Below are 22,594 nucleotides of genomic sequence, written 5' to 3'. Positions count from 1 at the left end.
AACATGTTGTTAGTTTGAAAGGCTTGGTAATCTAACTTGGACATTGAATGCTTGATCTATGCTACTCATGTCTTTGTCAGCATGCCAATAAATACCTTGCATTCACTTGTTATCATATGCACTAGCTATTTTCCATTGATGACTTTTCACATGTACTCATGAGCGTGTGTTAACGTCATTCTTCTTTATTGTGCATTGATTACCACCTTTCCCGCTCTCTTCCTTACTCTAACCCTTAGCTCTAAAAGTTACTTTCTTTTTCCCTTTTCAGGATGGCCACCAAGAAGGGTAAAGAGAAAGCTACTCCCAAATCACCGGCAAGGAAAGGAACAAAAAGAGCCCCAGTTGAAGCAACCCGTCCACTTGTATATCTTAGCATGCACCGAGAACAGTGCAATCTTTAAGTGTGGGGAGGTCGATACCGATCTCCATGGGTTAGCTATTTTCTTCTTTTCAACACCATTGTTTTATTTTCTTTGTTTGTTCATTATTGCATTTGCATGTTTAATTGCATGTTTGTTTGATTTTATGCATTTAGCTACTGCTTGGTTAAAATAATAAGTTTCTTTTTAAGATCCTATTTTTGAAAAATTTCACTAATTTAAATTGAAAATTTTTGTGTTAAATTTGTTTGAAGTTGTATTTGGAACATGGTTTTTGAGCCAAAGAACTCACAACCTGTGAGATTTTGAGCTTATTTACATGGTTACATTATTTAACCATAAATTTTTATTCTTGTGTGTTTTCTTCTCTATAATTGTAATCTTTGCTTTGTTCTATTCTATATGTCCAATATTTAATATATTTACATGCTTGCATATGATTGAGGCCATTGTTTGATTCTAGCGCACTTATCCCAAAATTAGCCTACCTTTTACATCACCCTTGTTAGCCCCCTTGAGCCTTTAATTCCCTCTTATTCTATAAATCACAACACTAGCCTTAAGCAGAAAAACAAATTTAAAATCCCAAGTTGAATCCTTGGTTAGTTTAAGATAAAAATTGTGTAATTGTTTAAGTGTGGAAAACCTATTAGGAACATGGATGATAAAAACAAAGGGTGGGAAGTTGAAAAGAATGAAATAATTCAAAATAAAATTTTTGGGAAGCATGCTCATGTGAAATCAAAATAATTGAATTACCATGTGCATTAAAAAAAATATAATTCAGTATTTGAATAAAGGGGATACAAAAGAATTCCCCAAATGCAAAATAAAGTAATGCACATGGGACAAAATTAAAACTAATGCATGAGCATGTAACATCAAAAGTGGGAAAAATATGGGAGAATAAGTAAAGAAGCTTTGCTTTACAAAGTATGTATGTTAGGTGAGATCTTAGACTAATCAAGGATTCACTTAATTAGCTCACTTAGCCTTATATATATCCCTACCTTTACCTCAACCGCATTACAACCCTGAAAAGACCTCATGATGTTTGCATTAGTATACTAAATATTTGTTGATTGGTTAGATGAAGAACAAAGTTTTAGAAAGCTTGATTAGAGAAGAGTAGAGAGATTAACCCTAGACACTTGAGAGATTTGAGCGCATATACACTACCAGTGAGGGTTCAATGCTTGATTCTATGTTCCCTGCTTTCATGAGCTATCTTCTTACAAGTTTACTTGTTTTCATTGTATGATCTGAATTAGTAAAATCTGATTTATGTTTGTCTTGGAGAACTTGTTTATTTTTAACCAAGTAGGTAGAAACATTTTGCATTTAGTTGCATTCATAGGTTGCATCTCATACATTCTATCATTCCTCTTCATCTCTTTATAGTTTCTCTTGAGCTTAACATGAGGACATGCTATTGTTTAAGTGTGGGAAGGTTGATAAACCACTATTTTATGGTTTATCTTATGCTCAATTGAGTGGTTTTTATCAACTCTTTACTCACTTATTCATACAATTCGCATGTTTTACATTTTCTTTCCTGATTTTGTGCTATGATTGAAAACATGCTTCTTTGATCTTATATTTGCTTATTATTAATCCTCTCTTATTACCATTAGATACCTTGATATGTGTGTTAAGTGTTTTCAGATATTATAGGGAAGGAATGGCTTGGAGGATGGAAAGGAAGCATGCAAAAGTGGAAGGAATACAAGAAGTTGAAGAAGTTGTTAAGCTGTCCAGCCTGACCTCTTCGCACTCAAATGGCTATAACTTTAGCTATAGAGGTCCAAACGACGCGGTTCTAGTTGCGTTGGAAAGCTAACATCCGCCCTGAAGTTAAATGACGCGAAGGTGTGAATGACGCATCCGCATCGCATCTGCGAACCTCAATCGGTGCGGCCGCGTGGACGACGCCTCCGCGTCACTTGCCTGCGACCTGAACGTAACAGAAATTGCAGGGGGCAATTTCTGGACTGCTTTTGACCTAGTTTTTAGCCCAGAACACACAGATTAGAGGCTATAAAGTGGGAGAATGCATCCATTCATAATCATGTTTTCATAATTCATAAATTTTAGTTTTAGATGTAGTTTTTAGAGAGAGAGGTTCTCTCCTCTCTCTTAGGATTAGGATTAGGATTAGGATTTCATCTTCTTCATCACAGGTTCAATGTTCCTTTAATTTATTTTCTACTTTTATTTATCACTTTAGTTGATTATTTGATGTTGCCAATTTGGCTTATGGATTTCTATGTTCAATCTAACCTTCTATTTAATATAATTTGAGGTATTTCAGACTTATGATTGTTTTCTCTAATTTATGTTATTGATGCTTGTGCTCTATCCAAATTATTTTCATTCAAGTAGATTTTATTCCCTTTTGACTTTGGTTGATTAATTGGTAACTCTTGAGTTATCAAACTCATTGTTGACTGAAAATTGGAATTCTTCAAGAATTAATTCAAGATCCAATAACTCTAACTTTTCCCAAGGAAAGACTGGGACTTGAGGATTCGAATTAATTCAATCACTTAACTTACCTTCATAGTTAGAGGTTAACAAAGTGGGAGAAAAATCCAATTCTCATCACAATTGATAAGGATAATTAGGATAGGACTTCTAGTTCTCATATCTTGCAAAGAGTTTATTTTATAGTTATTTATTTATTTTAATTGTCATTTGAATTACTTGTCATACTTCTTCCTTATTTCCAAAACCCCCAATTTTACCTTTTTCATAGCCAATAATAAGAACATACCTCCCTGCAATTCCTTGAGAAGACGACCCGAGGTTTAAATACTTCAATTATCAATTTATTTAGGGGTTTGTTACTTGTGACAACCAAAACGTTTGTAAGAAATGTTGATTGCTTGGTTTAGTAACTATACTTATAACGAGAGTTTACTATAACGTCTGAACCATCAATCTTCAGTTCTTTTAACCTCTCAACACCAAACTTAGAGTTTGATTGTAGGGGCTTTGTTTGACTCTGTACTGAGAGAAGCTTTTCATGCTTCCTCTTCATTGTTAAAGAAGAAGATCCTTGAGCCTTAAACACAAGGTAGTCTCCATTCAATTGATGGACTAATTCTCCTCTGTTAACATCTATCACAGCTCCTGCTGTGGCTAGGAAAGGTCTTCCAAGGATGATGCATTCATCCTCCTCCTTCCTAGTGTCTAAGATTATGAAATCAGCAGGGATGTAAAGGCCTTCAATCTTTACCAACACGTCTGATAAACCCATATTTCATGGTTTATCTTGTGCTCAATTGAGTGGTTTTTATCTACTCTTTACCTACTTATTCATACTATTTGCATGTTTTACATTTTCCTTCCTAATTATGTGCTTTGATTGAAAACATGCTTCTTTGACCTTAATTTTATTAATATTAATTCTCCTTTTATACCATTAGATGCCTTGATATGTGTGTTAAGTGTTTTCAGAGATTAACGTCCTCTACTAATCCATAAGCTTGTCTTACTGTCTTGTCTGCCGTTTGCAATGAAAATATGGCAGGCTGTACCTCAATGATCCCCAGCTTCTCCATTACAGAGAGTGTCATAAGATTTATGCCTGACCCTTGGTCACACAGAGCTTTCTCAAAAGTCATGGTGCCTATGGTACAGGGTATTACGAATTTGCCAGGATCTTGTCTCTTTTGAGGTAAAGTTTGCTGAACCCAGGTATCTAGTTCACTAATGAGCAAGGGAGGTTCACCTTCCCAAGTCTCATTACCAAATAACTTGGCATTCAGTTTCATGATAGCTCCTAGATATTGAGCAACTTGCTCTCCAGTTACATCTTCATCCTCTTCAGAGGAAGAATAGTCTTCAAAGCTAATGAATGGCAGAAGGAGGTTTAATGGAATCTCTATGGTCTCTATATGGGCCTCAGATTCCCGTGGGTCCTCAATAGGGAACTCCTTCTTGCTTGAGAGACGTCCCATGAGGTCTTCCTCATTGGAATTCACGTCTTCTCCTTCCTCTCTAGGTTTGGCCATATTGATTATATCAATGGCCTTGCACTCTCTTTTTGGATTTTCTTTAGTATTGCTTGGGAGAGTACTAGGAGGGGTTTCAGTGATTTTCTTACTCAACTGGCCCACTTGTGCCTCCAGATTTCTGATGGAGGACATTGTTTCATTCATAAAACTTAAAGTGGCCTTAGACAGATCAGAGACTAAATTTGCTAAGTTAGAGGTATTCTGTTCATAATTCTCTGTCTGTTGCTGAGAAGATGATGGATAAGGCTTGATATTGCTGAGCCTATTTCTTCCACCATTATTAAAGCCTTGTTGAGGCTTTTGTTGATCCTTCCATGAGAAATTTGGATGATTTTTCCATGATGAATTATAGGTGTTTCCATAAGGTTCACCCATATAATTTACCTCTGCCATTGCAGGATTTTCAGGATCATAAGCTTCTTCTTCAGAAGATGCCTCTTTAGTGCTGTTGGATGCAGTTTGCCATCCATTCAGACTTTGAGAAATCATGTTGACTTGATGAGTCAACATTTTGTTCTGAGCCAATATGGCATTCAGAGCATCAATTTCAAGAACTCCCTTCCTTTGAGGTGTCCCATTATTCACGAAATTTCTCTCAGAAGTGTACATGAACTGGTTATTTGCAACCATGTCAATAAGTTCTTGAGCTTCTGCAGGCGTTTTTTAGGTGAATGGATCCACCTACAGAATGGTCCAATGACATCTTAGAGAACTCAGATAGACTATAATAGAATATATCTATCATGGTCCATTCTGAAAACATGTCAGAAGGACATCTTTTGGTCATCTGTTTGTATCTTTCCCAAGCTTCATAGAGGGATTCACCATCTTTTTGTTTGAAGGTCTGAACATCCACTCTAAGCTTGCTCAGCTTTTGAGGAGGAAAGAACTTAGCCAAGAAGGCCGTGACCAGCTTATCCCAAGAGTCTAGGCTATCTTTAGGTTGAGAGTCCAACCATGTTCTAGCTCTGTCTCTTACAGTAAAAGGGAAAAGTATGAGCCTGTAGACTTCAGGATCTACTCCATTAGTCTTAACAGTCTCACAGATCTGCAAGAACTCAGTTAAGAACTGGTAAGGATCTTCTTATGGAAGTCCATGAAACTTGCAGTTCTGTTGCATTAGAGCAACTAATTGAGGTTTCAGCTCAAAATTGTTTGCTCCTATGGTAGAAATTGAGATGCTTCTTCCATCAAACTTGGACGTAGGTGTGGTATAATCACCAAGCATCCTTCTTGCATTATTGTTGTTAAGTTCGGCTGCCATCTCCTTTTCTTGTTCGAAAATTTCAGCAAGATTATCTCTGGATTGTTGTAATTTACCTTCTCTTAGTTTCCTCTTCAGAGTCCTTTCAGGTTCTGGATCAGCTTCAACAAGAATGTCTTTTTCCTTGTTCCTGCTCATATGAAAGAGAAGAGAACAGAAAAAGAAGAGGAATCCTCTATGTCACAGTAAAGAGGTTCCTTATTATTAGTAGAAGAAGAAGGGAATAAAGAAAGGAGAATCTAAACATAAAGGTAAGGATAGGGGCAGTGATTTGAGATGAAGAGAGGTGAAGAGAGGTGTTAGTAAATGAATAAATAAATAGGAAAAGATGATAGAGGGAGAAATTTTCGAAATTAAATTTTGAAAAGGAGTTAAATAATTTTCAAAAATAAAGATAAGAAATAAAATTAAAATTAAAATTTAAAACAATTAATTAATTAAAAAGAATTTTTTGAAAAAGAGGAAGGTATTTTCGAAAATTAGAGAGAAAAAAGTTGTTAGGTGGTTTTGAAAAAGATAAGAAACAAACAAAAAGTCAAATAGTTAGTTGAAAAAGATTTGAAAATCAAATTTGAAAAGATAAGAAGATAAGAAGTTAGAAAAGATATTTTAAAATCAAATTTTTGAAAAAAAAAGATATGATATAAAAGATAAGATAAAAAGATATGATTAAAAAGATATGGTTAGAAAAGATTTATTTTTAAAATTAAAATTAATTACTTGACTAACAAGAAACTAAAAGATATGATTCTAGAATTTAAAGATTGAACCTTTCTTAACAATAAAGTAACAAACTTCAAATTTTTCAAAAATATATAAAAAAATGAAAAAGATTTGATTTTTGAAAAAAGTTTTGAAAAGATAAGATTTTTAAAATTTGAAAATTTGACTTGACTTATAAGAAACAACTAATTTTAAAAATTTTTTGACTAAGTCAACCCAAAATTTTGAAATATATGAGAAAAACAAGGAAAAGATATTTTTTTTAATTTTTAATGATGAGAGAGAAAAACACAAATATGACCCAAAACATGAAAATTTTGGATCAAAACCAATGATGCATGCAAGAACTCTATGAATGTCAAGATGAACACCAAGAACACTTTGAAGATCATGATGAACATCAAGAACATATTTTTGAAAAAAAATTTTGATGTAAAGAAAACATGCAAGACACCAAACTTAGAAATCTTTAATGCTTAGACAATATGAATGCAAAGATGCACATGAAAAACAATAAAAGACACAAAACAAGAAAACATCAAGATCAAACAAGAAGACTTACCAAGAACAATTTGAAGATCATGAAGAACACTATGAATGCATGAATTTTCGAAAATTGCAAGAACAAAATGAATATGCAATTGACACCAAACTTAAAACATGACACAAGACTCAAACAAGAAACAGAAAAATATTTTTGATTTTTTATAATTTTATGATTTTTTTTTGGATTTTCTTTTAATTTTTTTCAAAAAACATATAGAAAAAAAGAAAATAAGAAATCCAAAATTTTTAATAAGAATTCCAGGAATCTTTCAATATTAGCCTAAAGCTCCAATCCAAGGGTTGGGCATGGCTTAATAGCCAGCCAGCTTTAGAAGATATAAATCAGGCATGTAACAACTGACATTCCAATTAACTTGCCTCTATGCTGATGGTTTTGAAGCATCAATCCAATTGAGTTAGACATGGCTTTACAGCCAACCAAGCTTCAACAGACTTATGAAACACTAGAATTCATTCTTAAAAATTTTGAATAATTTTTTGAAAACAAAGAAAAAATTTTGAAAAATATTTTTGAAAACTTTTTGAAAAGAAAAATAAAAAGAAAATTACCTAATCTGAGCAACAAGACGAACTGTCAGTTGTCCAAACTCGAACAATCCCCGGCAACGGCGCCAAAAACTTGGTGCACGAAATTGTGATCATCAACAATGGCACCAAAAACTTGGTAGCGCTCTCAAACGTGAATCACACTTAGTCACAACTCTGCACAACTAACCAGCAAGTGCACTGGGTCGTCCAAGTAATACTTTACGTGAGTAAGGGTCGATCCTATGGAGATTGTTGGTATGAGGCAAGCTATGGTCATCTTGTAAATCTCAGTTAGGCGGATAATAAATGTTATGGAGTTTTCGAAGATAAAAATAGAGTTACTCATGTAATTCAATGGTGGAAATTTCAGATAAGTGTTTGGAGATGCTTGTCCCTGTTGGATCTCTGCTTTCCTACTGCCTTCTTTCAATCCTTCTTATTCCTTTCCATGGCAAGCTGTATGTAGGGCATCACCATTGTCAATGGCTACATCCCATCCTCTCAGTGAAAAAGGTCCAAATGCTCTGTCACAGCACAGCTAATCATCTGTCGGTTCTCGATCATGTTGGAATAGAATCCCTTGATTCTTTTGCGTTTGTCATCACGCCCAACAATCGCGAGTTTGAAGCTCGTCACAGTCATTCAATCCCTGAATTCTACTCAGAATACCACAGATAAGGTTTAGACTTTCCGGATTCTCATGAATGCCGCCATCAATCTAGCTTATACCATGAAGATTCTGATTAAGGAATCCAAGAGATATGCACCCGGTCTAAGGTAGAACGGAAGTGGTTGTCAGTCACGCGTTCATAGGTGAGAATGATGATAAGTGTCACGGATCATCACATTCATCATGTTGAAGTGCAATGAATATCTTAGAATAAGAACAAGCGGAATTGAATAGAAAATAGTAGTAATTGCATTGAAACTTGAGGTACAGCAGAGCTCCACACCCTTAATCTATGGTGTGTAGAAACTCCACCGTTAAAAATACATAAGTGATGAAGGTCCAGGCATGGCCGAATGGCCAGCCCCCAAACGTGATGAAAAGATCAAAAATACAATCCAAGACACTGAATACAATAGTAAAAAGTCCTATTTATACTAGACTAACTACTAGGGTTTACAAAAGTAAGTAATTGATGCAGAAATCTACTTCTGGGGCCCACTTGGTGTGTGCTTGGGCTGAGATTGAGCTTTACAGGTGCAAAGGCTTCTTTTGGAGTTGAACGCCAAGTTGTAATATGTTTTTGGCGTTCAACTCTGGTTCGTGACGTGTTTCTGGCGTTTGACTCCAGAATGCAGCATAAAACTGGCGTTGAGCGCCAATTTACATCATTTAATCACGAATAAAGTATAAACTATTATATATTGCTGGAAAGCTCTGGATGTCTACTTTCCAACGCCGTTGATAGCGCGCCATTTGGAGTTCTGTAGCTCCAAAAAATCCATTTCGAGTGTAGGGAGGTCAGAATCCAACAGCATCAGCAGTCCTTTGTCAGCATTTTATCAGAGTTTTGCTCAAGTCCCTCAATTTCAGCCAGAAATTACCTGAAATCACAGAAAAACACACGAACTCATAGTAAAGTCTAGAAATGTGAATTTATCATAAAAACTAATGAAAACATCCCTAAAAGTAGCTAGATTATACTAAAAACTATCTAAAAACAATGCCAAAAAGCGTATAAATTATCCGCTCATCAATTATCATATCATCAAATGTTGCACACAACTCCTTGGCCTTCTCCAGATATATCTGGAGCAAAGGGTTCGAGGCTTGGTATGTGTCGTTGATTTACTACACAACTCCTTTTAACCACCCGATTCTTTACACCAAGTTCTTTAGCTAGAGTGAGCCCAGCCATGATGGCTTTGTATTCTGCTTGGTTGTTCGACAGTGGAAACTCGTATTCAATGGATTGCTTATACAAGAGTCCATTTGAGCTTTTTAGGATTACCCGCGCGCCGCCTGAGGTTTGATTGGAAGCTCCATCCACGTGGAGTTCCCGTCGCTAAATCGGGGAATCGGTGTCATGGTCACCATCTCAACTAGAAAGTCTGCCATGGCTTGGGATTTAATGGCGTGTCTTGGTTGGTATACTTACAACATCTCTACAGACTAAGTCATCATTCTTCCCACCAAGTTGGGTTTTTGCAATACCTGCATAATGGGTTTATCTATGCGAACTATGATTTGATGGCTTTGGGTAGCCTTAACTGTCTCGAAGAGATGAGCAAGGATGAAGGCTAATTTCTCCAGATGTAAATATTGTACCCTCTCATTTTGGAGCACTTTGTTGATGAAGTATATCGGAAGCTGCTATTTGTCCTCTTCTCGGATGAGTGCCACCGCCATGGCCTCGTCAAAGATTGCCAAGTAGAGGAACAAAGGTTCCTCGATCTCTGGTTTCGCTAGCATTGGAGGTTCTGATAAGATCTTTTTAAAGTGCAAGAAAGCTTCCTCGCACTCTTCTATCCGTTGGAAGGTGATTCCTTTCTTCATTAAGGTGAAGAAGGGTAGGGCATTTTGGGATGAGGTCCTCAGAAAGCGAGAAAGGTTTGTGAGTCTCCCGGTTAGCCTTTGAATGTCCTTGACGGTTCTCGGGCTGGCCATTTTGATGATGGCGACGCATTTCTCTGGGTTAGGTTCCACCCCACACTGCGTGAGCATGAAGCCAAGAAATTTTTCAGCCTCCACGACAAATTCACACTTGGCCGGGTTCAAACGCATTATGTGCTCTCGGAGGGATCAGAACACCTGTCGCAGATCTTCTAACAGGGATCCCGCGCCTGTGATTTTGGTGAGCATGTCATTAATGTAAACTTCCACTGTTTTCCCGATTATATCTTGAAAAATTTTTGTCATGAGTCATTGGTATGTGGCTCCGGCATTCTTTAGTCAGAATGACATAACTCTGTAGCAGTAAATGCTGTCTAGCATGATAAACGCTATTTTTTCCTCGTTGGGTCGGTTCCTCTGTATTTGATTGTAACCAGAGTAGACATCCATGAAGCTTAGGTATTTATATCTGAAAGCCGAATCGACTAGTCTATCGATACTTGACCGTGAGAATGAGTCTTTAGGGCAGCCTTTGTTGAGATCCGAGTAGTCCACACACATCCTCCATTTTCCGTTCGATTTTTTAACCAGCACCACATTTGACAGCCAAGTTGAATAAGTGAGTTCCCGGATGAATCTAGCCTATAGAAGATTGGCTGTCTACTTCTTGACTTCGGCAGCCCTGTCTGCCTACATCTTTCTTTGCTTCTATGATACTGGCTTTGCATCCGATTTTATGGACAGCTGATGAGACATAAAATCTAGATCTAACCCCGGCATGTCAGCGGGTGTCCATGCGAGCAGGTCCCTATTTTCCTTTAGGATGGATGTTAGGGGAGCTCGTAGGGCAGGTTTCCTTTGTGGAAAGTGTACTTTTCTTCCATTTCACCTATATATACCTTTTCTAGGTCTCTTTCCGACTCTGGTCGGGGAAGTTCCTCCAATCTTGCATCCAAATTGGCGACAAATATACTCGCGGCATCGTGAGATATCCTTCTTATGGACAAACATACATTGAAAAGGCCATTGCCGACTTTGCGTTTCCATCAATAGTATCAATGGTGCTGTCGTCCGCCCAAAACTTCATGGTTAGATACTTTGTGAATTCCACCGCGTAAAAAATCATTAATGGTTTTCCTATCCAAAATGACGTTATATGCGGTAGAGTTTTTGAGAACCACGAAATTGGCCATGACCATTCTTCTTTTGCCCTCATTCCCAATGCCGATGTGGAGTCGAACAGCCCCATCCGGTTTGATGAAGAAATCCCCAAGGCCAATTACACCATGTTGGTGTATTTAGAGGTCGGCATCTCAGTACCCCAGGGCATCAAAAGTATTGCGGAACAATATATTGGAATAAGCTCTCATGTCAACTGATATTCTTTTCACGAGGCTCGATCCTACCCGAGCCGTAATAACCATAGCCGGGTCATCAATCAATTCTTCGGGTCAACAGCCCTGTGGGCTGAAAATAAAATCTGGGAAAATGGGCGGCTCCTGGGGTTCCGAGGCAGTTGTCGCAAGGACCTTGAGTTCCTTCCTTTGACAAGATTTGGACTTTTTTCCTGGTCGACTGACCATGACGTTGACCATGATGGTGGGGTCCGCGCTGGACTCATCCTTCGGGGTGCTTTGACAGCTCAGGGGGTTGCGGTCTTTGTCCCCTTTTGGTGACCTTTCTCGAGTGGTCTTTCTAGGCTCACGAATGATCTCCGTGAACTTTGGGAGCTTCTTATCCCGGATGGCTCGTTCTAGGGATGCCTTTAAGGTCGAAATAGTTTTGGGTTCTATGTCCTTAGTCCCGGTAGTAATCACAATAAAGGGACTTGTTTCCCCTATTCGTTCTTTAAGCTGTCTGGCCTTCGGGATGACACCCCGATCGACTATTTGCTGGCAGATCTCTGTGATTGGGATAGTTAGTGGAGTATAGTTGGTAAATTTTTCAATTCTCGGGGGATGGGGAGGTTTGCTCAACTGGTCCTTGGTCCCTTCCCTTATGGGGTGGGTAGCCCCAACTTGATGAGGTGGGACGTTGGAGGCATTCCATTTATTGGCGGCAACGATCTGACTAACTTCCTCATCATTTATGTATTCTCTCGCCATGTTTTGAATCTCTTACATGGTCCAAACAGGTTTAGTAGTCAGGTATTTTTGAAAATCCTCATTTGTTAACCTGTTGGTTAAGCAAAAGCTTGTGACTGAATCCTTAAAACTGTCAATTTCCAGACATTATTCATTAAACCGATCTAAATACTTTCTCGTGGATCCATTTTTTCATTGGGTTATCCCCAGGAGGTTTATGAGATGTTTGACTTTGGCGATCCTAATAGTGAATTGGGCTAAGAACTTTTAGGAAATGTTTAAAAAAAACGAGATGGATCCTTGAGGCAAAAAAATGAACCATTTGATTGTGGGTCCTGTGAAGATTATGAGAAAAGCTTGACAACGTATGGCGTCGAGACACTTTCGAAGTTCATCTGAGCTTCGAACACCATTAAATGTTCCTGAGGATCTTTGGTTCAATTACAATTGAATTATAAGAAATGCATTTTGTATAACAAATAATTATTTTAATTGTATGAACCCTTATGTATATATTTGAAAAAACCAGATAAAAATGTTCTTAATTAATGCAACAATATTTATTGATGCATTTTTCTAAACGGATAATTAAGGTGATATAATTCTAATCTTAATTGTTATTTGTTATTGGACCAAAAGGTGTTTTTTAAATAACTAACTTACAAGTAAAAACATAAAAAGATTCATGAAAAGCTTAGTCGAAAAGAGATTTTAGGTTGAATTTCTGGGACATATAAAATGATTTGATAGGAATATACTCAAATATTTTTTGAAAAATATTAAAGAACTGTTAGAATTTATTATTTTTGTCTATTAATTAGTCATTAATATTTAAAAATATGAGATAAAATATATTGTTGGATTATTAAATTAAAAGAATTAGATTAAAGAAATTGAATTGACAGTTAAGTGATAGTTAAAAATAATAAATTTTAATAACTCTAGTATTTGTCATTTTTTTTCTTCGAGTAAACTATTAAAATGGTACCTGAAAGTTCGAATCACTAATAAAACGAACTCCAAAAGATTTTAACGACAAATAAGTCCTCGAAAAATTTAAAAACATGACAAAAAGATCAGATATTGAATATATTCTAAAAATAACTTTAGAGATCAAATTTTGAGTGAACTACCAACCCGACCCCTATCCATTTCTAAAAATGACAACGCGACCCCTCAAGATAAGAACAATCCACTTCGGTCCCTGTCCTCCACTATTGTGACACAATACGGTCCTGTGGGTGTTTCTCCATCAACTCTAAACAGAAAATGCTAGCGTGTCAAGTTTAGAAATGGACAAGGGTCTAATTGTCTCTAAATTCAAATTGGTTAGGAGTTTATTTCTCCTTATTCTTCAAACAATATCTTTTTCAAATTATTTTTTATTCGTTTTATTAATATTCTTTTCACAATAAATTATTGAATATATAATATAATAAGTACAAACTAATTACTATATTATTCAAATTTAAAAATGTCATTTATTATGAAACTAAATAAATAATTTTTAAATAAAATTTTTAAATATATAAATAATAAATATTAAAATAGGGTTAATACATTAATAATAATAACCCTATGATATACTATTAGTTTGATTTAGACAATTTTCACAATAAAGTAAAAACTAATGAACACATTATTTAATATATAGTAAAAAAATTTCTGAGTAATAACAAAGATAATTTTTAATCTCTTTAAACTAAATTAATAATTTTATTCGATATCTTTACACCAAAATACACAATCAGTATGCTACTAATACTAAATGAAATAAAACATAATATAATATATATTATAGAGACCATTTATAAACTCAACAAACTTAAAACATCAATAATATTATTAATCTATTAATAATACATATTATCATAAAGTTACAAATCAATAAAAATTTATCAATATAAAAATAATTTAGATTAATTAAAATTTTATATATATTAAAATTCAATTACTTGTATAGTATAACTAATAATTAAATTTACACATATTACTCAAAATCATTATATATAACTATATATACAAGCAATTAAATTTTAATATACGTAAACTTTTAATTAATCTATATTATTCTTATATTGATAAATCTTTTTCGATACGTATCCATATAACAATATGTATTATTAATAGATTAATAATATTATTGACGTTTTGAGTTTGTTGAATTATATATATATATATATATATATATATATATATATATATATATATATTATGTTTTATTTCATTTAGTATTATTAACCTATTGATAGTGTATTTTAATGCAAAGATATCAAATAGAATTATTAATTTAGTTTAAAAAGATAAAAAAAATTAAATTTGTTATTACTCAAAAAAAATTATTATATATCAAATAATGTGTTTATTAGTTTCTACTTTATTGTGAAAATTATTTAAATCATAATAATAGCATATCATATGGTTATTATTATTATTATTAATGTATTAACCATATTTTAATGTTTATTATTTATATATTTAAAAATTATTTTTTTTAGTTTCATAATAAATGATATTTTTAAATTTGAATAATATATTAATTAATTTGTATTTATTATATTATATATTCAATAATTTATTGAAAAAAGAATATTAATATAATGAATAAAAAATAATTTGAAAAAGATATTGTTTAAAGAATAAGGCCAAATAAATCTCTAACTAATTTAAATTTAGAGATAATTAGACTCTGTCTATTTTTGAACCTGACACATTAGCGTTATGTTCAGACTTCACGGAGAAACACCCACAAGGACCGCATTGTGTCATGGAAGTAGAGGACAAGAACCGAAGTAAATCATTTTTATCTTAAAAGATCGCGTTGTCATTTTAAAAAATAAACAGGGTTGGGTTGGTAGTTCACTCATCACATTTTGATACAAATTTTTGCAATCACTATTAAAAAAAAGATATTTTTATCATTAAAATTTGATAATTTTATGTCGAATAATTTAAAAAAACTGTTGTGTCATATTTTTTTGAAAAATAAAACATATAAAAATCAAATTTTGTTCTAAATTTTTTTATACACATGCTAAATATTTATTCAAATGTTTTAAAAAAAATTAGATTTAATGAATAAACTGTTTGTTATATATGAATATTTTTTATTTAATGCTTATAAAAAAATATAATATTTATTAATTTTTTGTGATATTTTTAATTAATTCAAAAATTATTTTATTGATAACAATTTTTTTTCGGCATTTGAATATTTCGAGATTGGTGGGTTTTTTTTGTTCTCTTTTTATGTAAAAAAGAAGAGAAGAGAAAGGCATTGTGGGAAGAAGAGGAGAGAATACCGAATCAGCGTAGACCCAAAAAAGGAAAAGAAATAAGAAAAAACAAAAGAGAAACGGTCTGGTCTTATGACAGCATCCCCCTCTGACCATAAAAATAGGATATTTATATAACTCCCGCGTTCTCTCTTCTCTTTTACACCTCTAATCTTATTTTTTTCCTCCTTTTTGTTTCTCTTTCAGTTTCTCCTGTTATTGATTCCAGAAGAAGAAGAAGATGCCTGCGACGACAGAGAACAACCACAATCAGGGATCGTTCCTGGGGAGAATAAGCATCAGAAGGAACCAGGTGATGTCGATGTCAATGGACGGCACCCACGACACGGAGTGCGAGGAGATGGAGCTATTTCAGAGGCACGTGGCGGAGAGAATCGCGGAGCTGCTGTCGTGCACGGATGAGCCGGAGGCATTCATGTCCATCGGGTGGCTGAGGAAGCTTCTAGACGAGTTTCTGTGCTGCGAGGCAGAGTTCAAGGCTGTACTCCTCATGGGAAGGGACCCATTCCAGATCGCCAAGCCACCTCTCGACAAGCTCCTCCCTGAGCTCCTTGACCGCATCATCAAGTCTCTCGACGTCTGCAATGCCGTCTCCCTCGGAATCGATTCCCTCAGGAACATCCAGCGCCTCGCCGAAATCGTCCTCTCTGCCCTCGAACAGACCCTCATCGGAGACGGCCAGGTCCGCCGTGCCAAGAAGGCCCTCTCCGCCCTCCTCAGCGCCATGCTCCACGAGGACAAGGACGGCGGCATCACCAAGGGCACCGAGCGCAGTCGCTCATTCGGTCGTCGCGGCAACAAGGATAAGGACCGGTCTGCCGCTTCCCCCTTCCGCTCCCTCTCCTGGACCATGCCCAAGAACTGGTCTGCCGCCAAGCAAATTCATGCCATGTCATCCAACCTGGCAGCTCCACGTGGCAACGAGTCGTCCGGCCTTGCCCTCCCTGTTTTCATAATGAACACCGTTTTGGTTTTCGTTCTATGGACATTGGTTGCAGCACTTCCATGCCAGGAGAGGAGTGGGCTTGGGACCCACTTCCAGATGCCTAGGAATTTGAGCTGGGCCCAGCCTATCACTGCGCTTCAGGAGAGGATCTCCGAGGAGTGGAAGAAGAAGGAGAAGAAAGGTACGGTGGGGCTGTTGGAGGAGATGCAGAAGATGGAGAAGATTGCGCAATGGCTCCTTGATTTTGCGGACTCATTCCAGTTCCCTGCCGAGGCTGACAAATTGGAGGAAGTTAAGGCGCAGGTGGAGGAGTTGGCTGATATATGCCGGAAGATGGAGGAAGGGTTGGAGCCATTGCAGATGCAGATTAGAGAGGTCTTCCATAGAGTTGTCAGGACCAGAACTGAGTTCCTTCATGTGTTGGACCAAGCTGCCAAATTGAATATACCCACTTCCTAAACAACTTCCATAACTGCACCCTCTTTTTCACTCTCTCTTTTCTTTTTCCCCTTATTTTCTTGTTTAAAAGAATCCCCTTTTGTGAAGGGCACTTTCAGAACCAACATGGACAGTTCAACGAGGTTGGTTTCTGTGGGTGGGGGGTTAATTTAAAATTCTTTACAAGGTATGGAAAGCCTAGTCATTTCCAAAGTTGGTCTTCTTAATGGATTGTTTTAATGTTTCATTAACTATGGTAGGCCGCTCTCTGCATTTTCCTACATTGTACATCAACATTATAGTTTCTTCTTTTTGGGCTGCTTTTACTTCTAAGGGGGATGCCTGCGGCTACATTTACTAAAAACTTGTTTAATTAGCTGTATCTATTCTTTATTAATCGATTTTCCATTTATTTTTTACAGATTCATGGTATTCTGTTGTGTAAAGGAAAAAGACGAAAAAGATGTTGCTTGGGGTTGGAAGAAAGACATGCATTCATCTAGAAATTAAGCAAAAGTTTTCCCCTTATTATATCACTTATTAACAAGCTTACTTTAACTTATATTTTTCTCGTTTAGTTTTACATTTCCAAAGGAGCTAGTATTAATTGTCTAGTACATCCAGAAATGATGGTATATTGGTATAGGAGCTAGTATTAATTTTTATTTGATTGGTAGTTGTTCATGTTGTTCAAGATAGTCATTGTTTACCTAGCATTCTCCATTGGTATATTATTAAGGCAACTATTTCCATGAAGATGTCAAAAATATCTCTTTATGATGATCTTTGTTTAAAAAGTATAACATTTGTTTGGCCACACTTTAAATAAAAGTAACCTTTTTATGACATATAAAATAAGCTCTACAACTTATCATCTAATGGTCAAAATGAAATATTTTCATATGATGACAATTATAAAATCTTTATTGGAGTAGCTACCTATTATTAATGACCAGTTGTTGCAAGACAATTTCATAGGAACTACGTTAAATAGGTCAGAGGAGAAGTAAGATTTGATCTAAAATTCGTTAAGTTTTCCTCCCATGTACATGTCAACGATCATCATATATTTTAAGCAGAAAACGTGCAGTGATATATTATTATCCACATTTTTTAGTGAAAGTCAGAAATCAAAAGTTCGGAGGGAGCATTAGAGCAGTCAACACTCAGCACTAGAAAACGAATTTGAGTGCCTAGTGCAAAATAACTGGATTTCTACATGCCCACTACTACAAAGCTTATACCGATCGAAAATATATATATATATATATATATATATATATATATATATATATATATATATATATATATATACCTTATACTTGGTTCCTCAAGTTGGAGGTTTTATTTATATCAGCATAACTAGACGTGCAAGTCATTATATGTTTTGCAGAAACCTGTCATCCATAATTAACTCTGGAAAATAACAATCAAAATTGACAAAAGTTATAGAGCAGGGATTTTGTCATAATTTATAGGTTTTGACTATATTCACTTTATTCAGCAAGTTTGGTAAGTTTGAGAACCATTTCAAAACATGCAGCCTTAATAGATTAGTTATAGCACAAAATTTCTCTTGTTGTTGTTGGCTTATTGCTATCATCTCTTTGCATTTTGAATTTGTCTTTCATATCAGAATATTTAAACGTATTTCATCTTTGGAATCTTTGCCAACAATGAATCAATAATACTAGCATTTGGCCCGTGCAATTGCACAGAAAAATCTAATCATTTTTTTTCGTTAAAATTTATATTTTTTATATAGAATTTATACCAAACAAAATTTTCAGTAAAAATACAAGTTAAAGTATTGATGATGTCAAAATAAATCTAAACTCATTATATACATAATAATAATGACTATTATAAAATATTACAACATTCATAATAAATCCGTAAATTAGAAATATACAAAAGAAGAGGCCTATTAGAAATCTCCTTGCATGCTTGTAAAGAAGAGAATGCTTGTTACCAGTGGTGGAGCTTAGTTCAGACAAGGGGGACACGGCCCCCCCAAACTTTTTATAAAAAAATTAGTAGTACTTTTTCAAAAGATAAAAAATAATTCAATTGGTTTAAATACTTTACTATGAGTTAAAGTATCCAATAAATTTAATAAACAACACTCTTTCTACCTTTAAGTTTAAATATAAAAAATTAGATATTTTTATTTATTTAATTTAATATTATTTTATATTTTACTATTTATTTAATTTAATTTTTTATATGATAAAAAATAATTGAATATTCAATAAGTATTAATATTATTGTATTTGTATAAATTGATAAAAAAAATCAATAAATATTATAAATTTTAATATTTGTTCTTCTAATTTCTTCTTTACATATTCTACAGGATATATATTCAAATTTTATTATAAAATAATAATGAAAAATTAAAGAATTGATGCATTTTTTAAGATGAAAACTAATATTCAAGAAGGAGAACATATAATTTTTACAATATCAACACATGTAGATAGTTTTTCTACTTTAATGAATCGCAAAAAAAGTGAGATACAACTTTTAAAAGTTCAAAAAGTTACATCTGATAAGTTTGACCTTAATTTTTTGGAACGAGACCCTGAAAAACGGCTTTAAATTTGGCAATATCACCAAAACCAGAGAAATGAGATTATCTTAAATGGAGTCCATATCAAAAATATTTTGACAATTATCTTCTATGTGACCCCCCCCAAAAATTTTATTTCAAGTTTCGCCACTGCTTGTTACTTTGTTTTGTAACTGGAGATTTGGAGAAAGAAGAGTGTAAAACGCAAGAAAAAATGGTTTGAGACTTTGAATTATTTGTGTTTTTTGAAATATTTGTTATTGTAATTTTTATATCAATTTTTAATAGGATTAAAAATTATAAATCTATTAGTTAGCTTAGTATATAAAATTTATTGTGTATTTTTTATATAAAAATACTTTTAATTTGTTATTTATCACTTTTAATATTAAATTAAAAAAATATAATACCAAAATATTCTCTCCCAAATTTGTTACTTGTTAAGTAGATGGCCGGTTAAATTCAATTCTTTATTCTTAGGGAATCTTTTAAGATTTTGTTAGAAAGGGAGATCTTGATTCAATAAACTTGAACAGAAAATTAATAGATTATGATCTAAATATTCTTTCAATGCTTAAAAAATATTTAAAAGGAAAAAAATGAGTGAAAGAAAAAATTAATTCACCTAAAGAAAAGAGAATACATTTAGTTTATTTTGATTTTGTACCATTTCTGTACTAATTAACTACTATTCTTGCCTTTTATGAATATTGTCCAGGTCTATGATCAAATCAGATATTATTTTCATTGTAATACATTTTCTTCAAAACAGATAAATTGAGTAAGGTCTCAATCAAAATTGATAAGTAAGGTCTCAATGAAGTTGCCTCAATATATAAATTTGGTGCAATCCTATAACTTGAGTAAAAGAAACAATCTTTAAAGGCCTGCCGTATGTAGTAGCAGCAGCTCTCCTCTTCCTTGGTGTAGCTCCTATGTCTAATCAGAATAACAATAATCTTTAGAGTCACACATAAACCATAGTTTAATAAATACTAATAGCATGTTAAAATTTTTCTGAAACTAATAATAATCATCATCATAAAAAAGAAAAGACAATAACATTAGCAATGAAATTAAAATGGTAAAAATGTCTAACAAAAAAATAAAAAAGGAAATTTAATCCAAAAAAAAAAAGTACCTTCCGCCTCTATAGGGACTTTTAAAAACCATGATGAGTGTCAATAGGTACTTTTGAATTTGAATAATTCTTTGTTTGGATTGCTTCTAGATTGACAACTCCTTAAATGCAAACAACTATGATTAAACCAAAGGGAACTAAATCTATTTACAAACAAATCTAAGTGGATAGAATGCTAGTAATGTATGATAGCGGATTAGCTTTAATTGTAGACAGAACCATACCACCCTCTCCAATTTTATTGCCTGGACGAAATAGTCAAGGGACAAGTTTTGGTTCTTTATAAGAATAGAGTCCCACATTTTGATTTCTTGAGTTCTATTAAAAAATATATTCAGTTAAAATCTCTACCGGTATTTTTGCTCTTTGGAATATAATGAATGTCATAATTCATGACTACAACCATATCCAATTAAATGTTAATCAAATTCAACTTTGTATTAGCTATTTTAACATGCAACCAAGTTACCTTCATCAATGTTTGGATCTCGTTTTGGTGCAAAAGTTGCCTTCCTGCCAATATGAAAGGAAAACAGGTCATGACTGAATGCAATACCCAATTTCACCAGTTTGAATCATAGAACACCGTCAAATTCTTTAAGCAATATAAAATGGTACATGTGAAAAATAAGGTTACAATTTCCACTCAACAGAGCTGAATAAACATTTCAGGATTCAAACATTCTCAACAAAGCTCTAGTGAAATTGAAAGAAAGTACCAATATAAAAAGTTAAAACAGAAACAGAACCTCCTATTTTGCTACTTAGGCCGAGTTAACTAATTTGACTAATGTGAATATAAAGAAGCTGTCTCAAAAACTAAATGGCCAAAGGATCAGCTTAAAATTGTTCAATATAGAACAAAAAAACATAACAATTCAAGCACCTATGAAAATGCATTCATGTAAACCCTATAAAATAGTGAAATACTTTCTATATGCCACAGAACTCTACATCGTGCACAACTATATCAAATAGTCTTTTCAGGTAGGGAAGCCTCATTGTACCCATCATAAAAAATGGCAAGAATTCCTTCTCAAATTGCGAATTGTACCAAACCTTCACCTTCAGCAATAGTAGAAGGGAGGACCAGAGACCAGACTTACATAGCCATAGAGTCAGGGGAAAACAGAACAGAGCAAAAATAAATCAAGAAATAAAGAAAAGAAAAGTAAGCCTCACAAACAAAAAGAAATAACCAGATATGCCAAAAAATGTCAACCAGTAGCACAAAATTGTTATTTAAAAAAAAAAACACTTTACTTTTTCTTTCCCTTAGCATAATATGTTAAAGAGTTTTCATATAACAAAATGAGTCTCACTTTATTATCAAAGACTTAATTTTATTCTGTAATACTTAAGACAAAAAAGATTTTACAATAATTCAGTATATTACTTTAAAAATATTTCTTTTTCACTCTCTGATTAACAACAATCATAGAGAAGCAAAAATACATTTAGATAAATAAAAAATAGTAATCAGACTTTATAATTAGAAGAAGTAGCTAAAAGTAGCCATATCTTGAAGAATAAATGCAAAAGATCAATTCTAGACCTGTGTAAGACTCAAAACTTTTGAAAAGTCTTATTATGATCAAGTTTCAAATTATATAGTTATTTATAGCCTTAATTTCATAAATTATTTATTAAAGATAATTAAGGCAAATTTTGATTTATTGAATTTGAGATAAGTTATGATTATTATCTAATTTTATAATTATTGAATTATTTTCTATATTTAAATTATGAAGTTGATAGTTATAAAATAATAAAAATTTTACATGATTTGGATTAGGTAAGTAATATTTTAAATATTACTATTGCTATTTTGGAAAAATGAAGAAATTAAGTATATTATTTCTAATTATTTGATTTGGGCATTTTATTGAAAGTAATTTGTAAAAATTGATGAGCAAATAGTATTTTCTATATACATCTAGTGTTGGATTTAATTTGGGTTTCAATTACCATATTATTCCCAATTTTATATGAAATTACCAAAATACCCCTAACCTTAATTTTATTCAAAAACCCTAACCCTAAAACCCTGACCCAGTACCCGTTTCCCCTCCC

At 33.7% G+C, this 22,594-nt stretch overlaps 1 protein-coding gene and 1 non-coding gene across 3 annotated transcripts; both read left to right on the top strand.

The window, feature by feature from the left end:
• The first annotated feature begins 5,163 nt into the window (after positions 1-5,163).
• On the top strand, positions 5,164-5,267 carry LOC130971748 (small nucleolar RNA R71). Its single transcript, XR_009082959.1, has one exon. It is a non-coding gene; the product is annotated as a small nucleolar RNA R71 (small nucleolar RNA).
• A 10,258-nt stretch (positions 5,268-15,525) lies between these two features.
• LOC130967687 (protein ROH1-like) lies at positions 15,526-17,502 on the top strand. Of its 2 annotated transcripts, none has more exons than XM_057892657.1 (2): positions 15,526-16,951; positions 17,231-17,502. In XM_057892657.1, exon 1 carries the CDS (start codon positions 15,645-15,647, stop codon positions 16,827-16,829), a length of 1,185 nt encoding a protein of 394 aa, XP_057748640.1. In that variant the 5' UTR covers positions 15,526-15,644; the 3' UTR covers positions 16,830-16,951; positions 17,231-17,502. The 2 variants fall into 2 exon arrangements, with proteins under 2 accessions (XP_057748640.1, XP_057748641.1); XM_057892658.1 differs by having other exon boundaries at positions 15,526-16,995.
• Positions 17,503-22,594: the final 5,092 nt, after the last annotated feature.

The sequence above is a fragment of the Arachis stenosperma genome, chromosome 3 (genome assembly GCF_014773155.1).
Source record: "Arachis stenosperma cultivar V10309 chromosome 3, arast.V10309.gnm1.PFL2, whole genome shotgun sequence".
Taxonomy (NCBI): Eukaryota; Viridiplantae; Streptophyta; class Magnoliopsida; order Fabales; family Fabaceae; genus Arachis; species Arachis stenosperma.
This window is presented reverse-complemented; position numbering and strand designations above follow the sequence as displayed.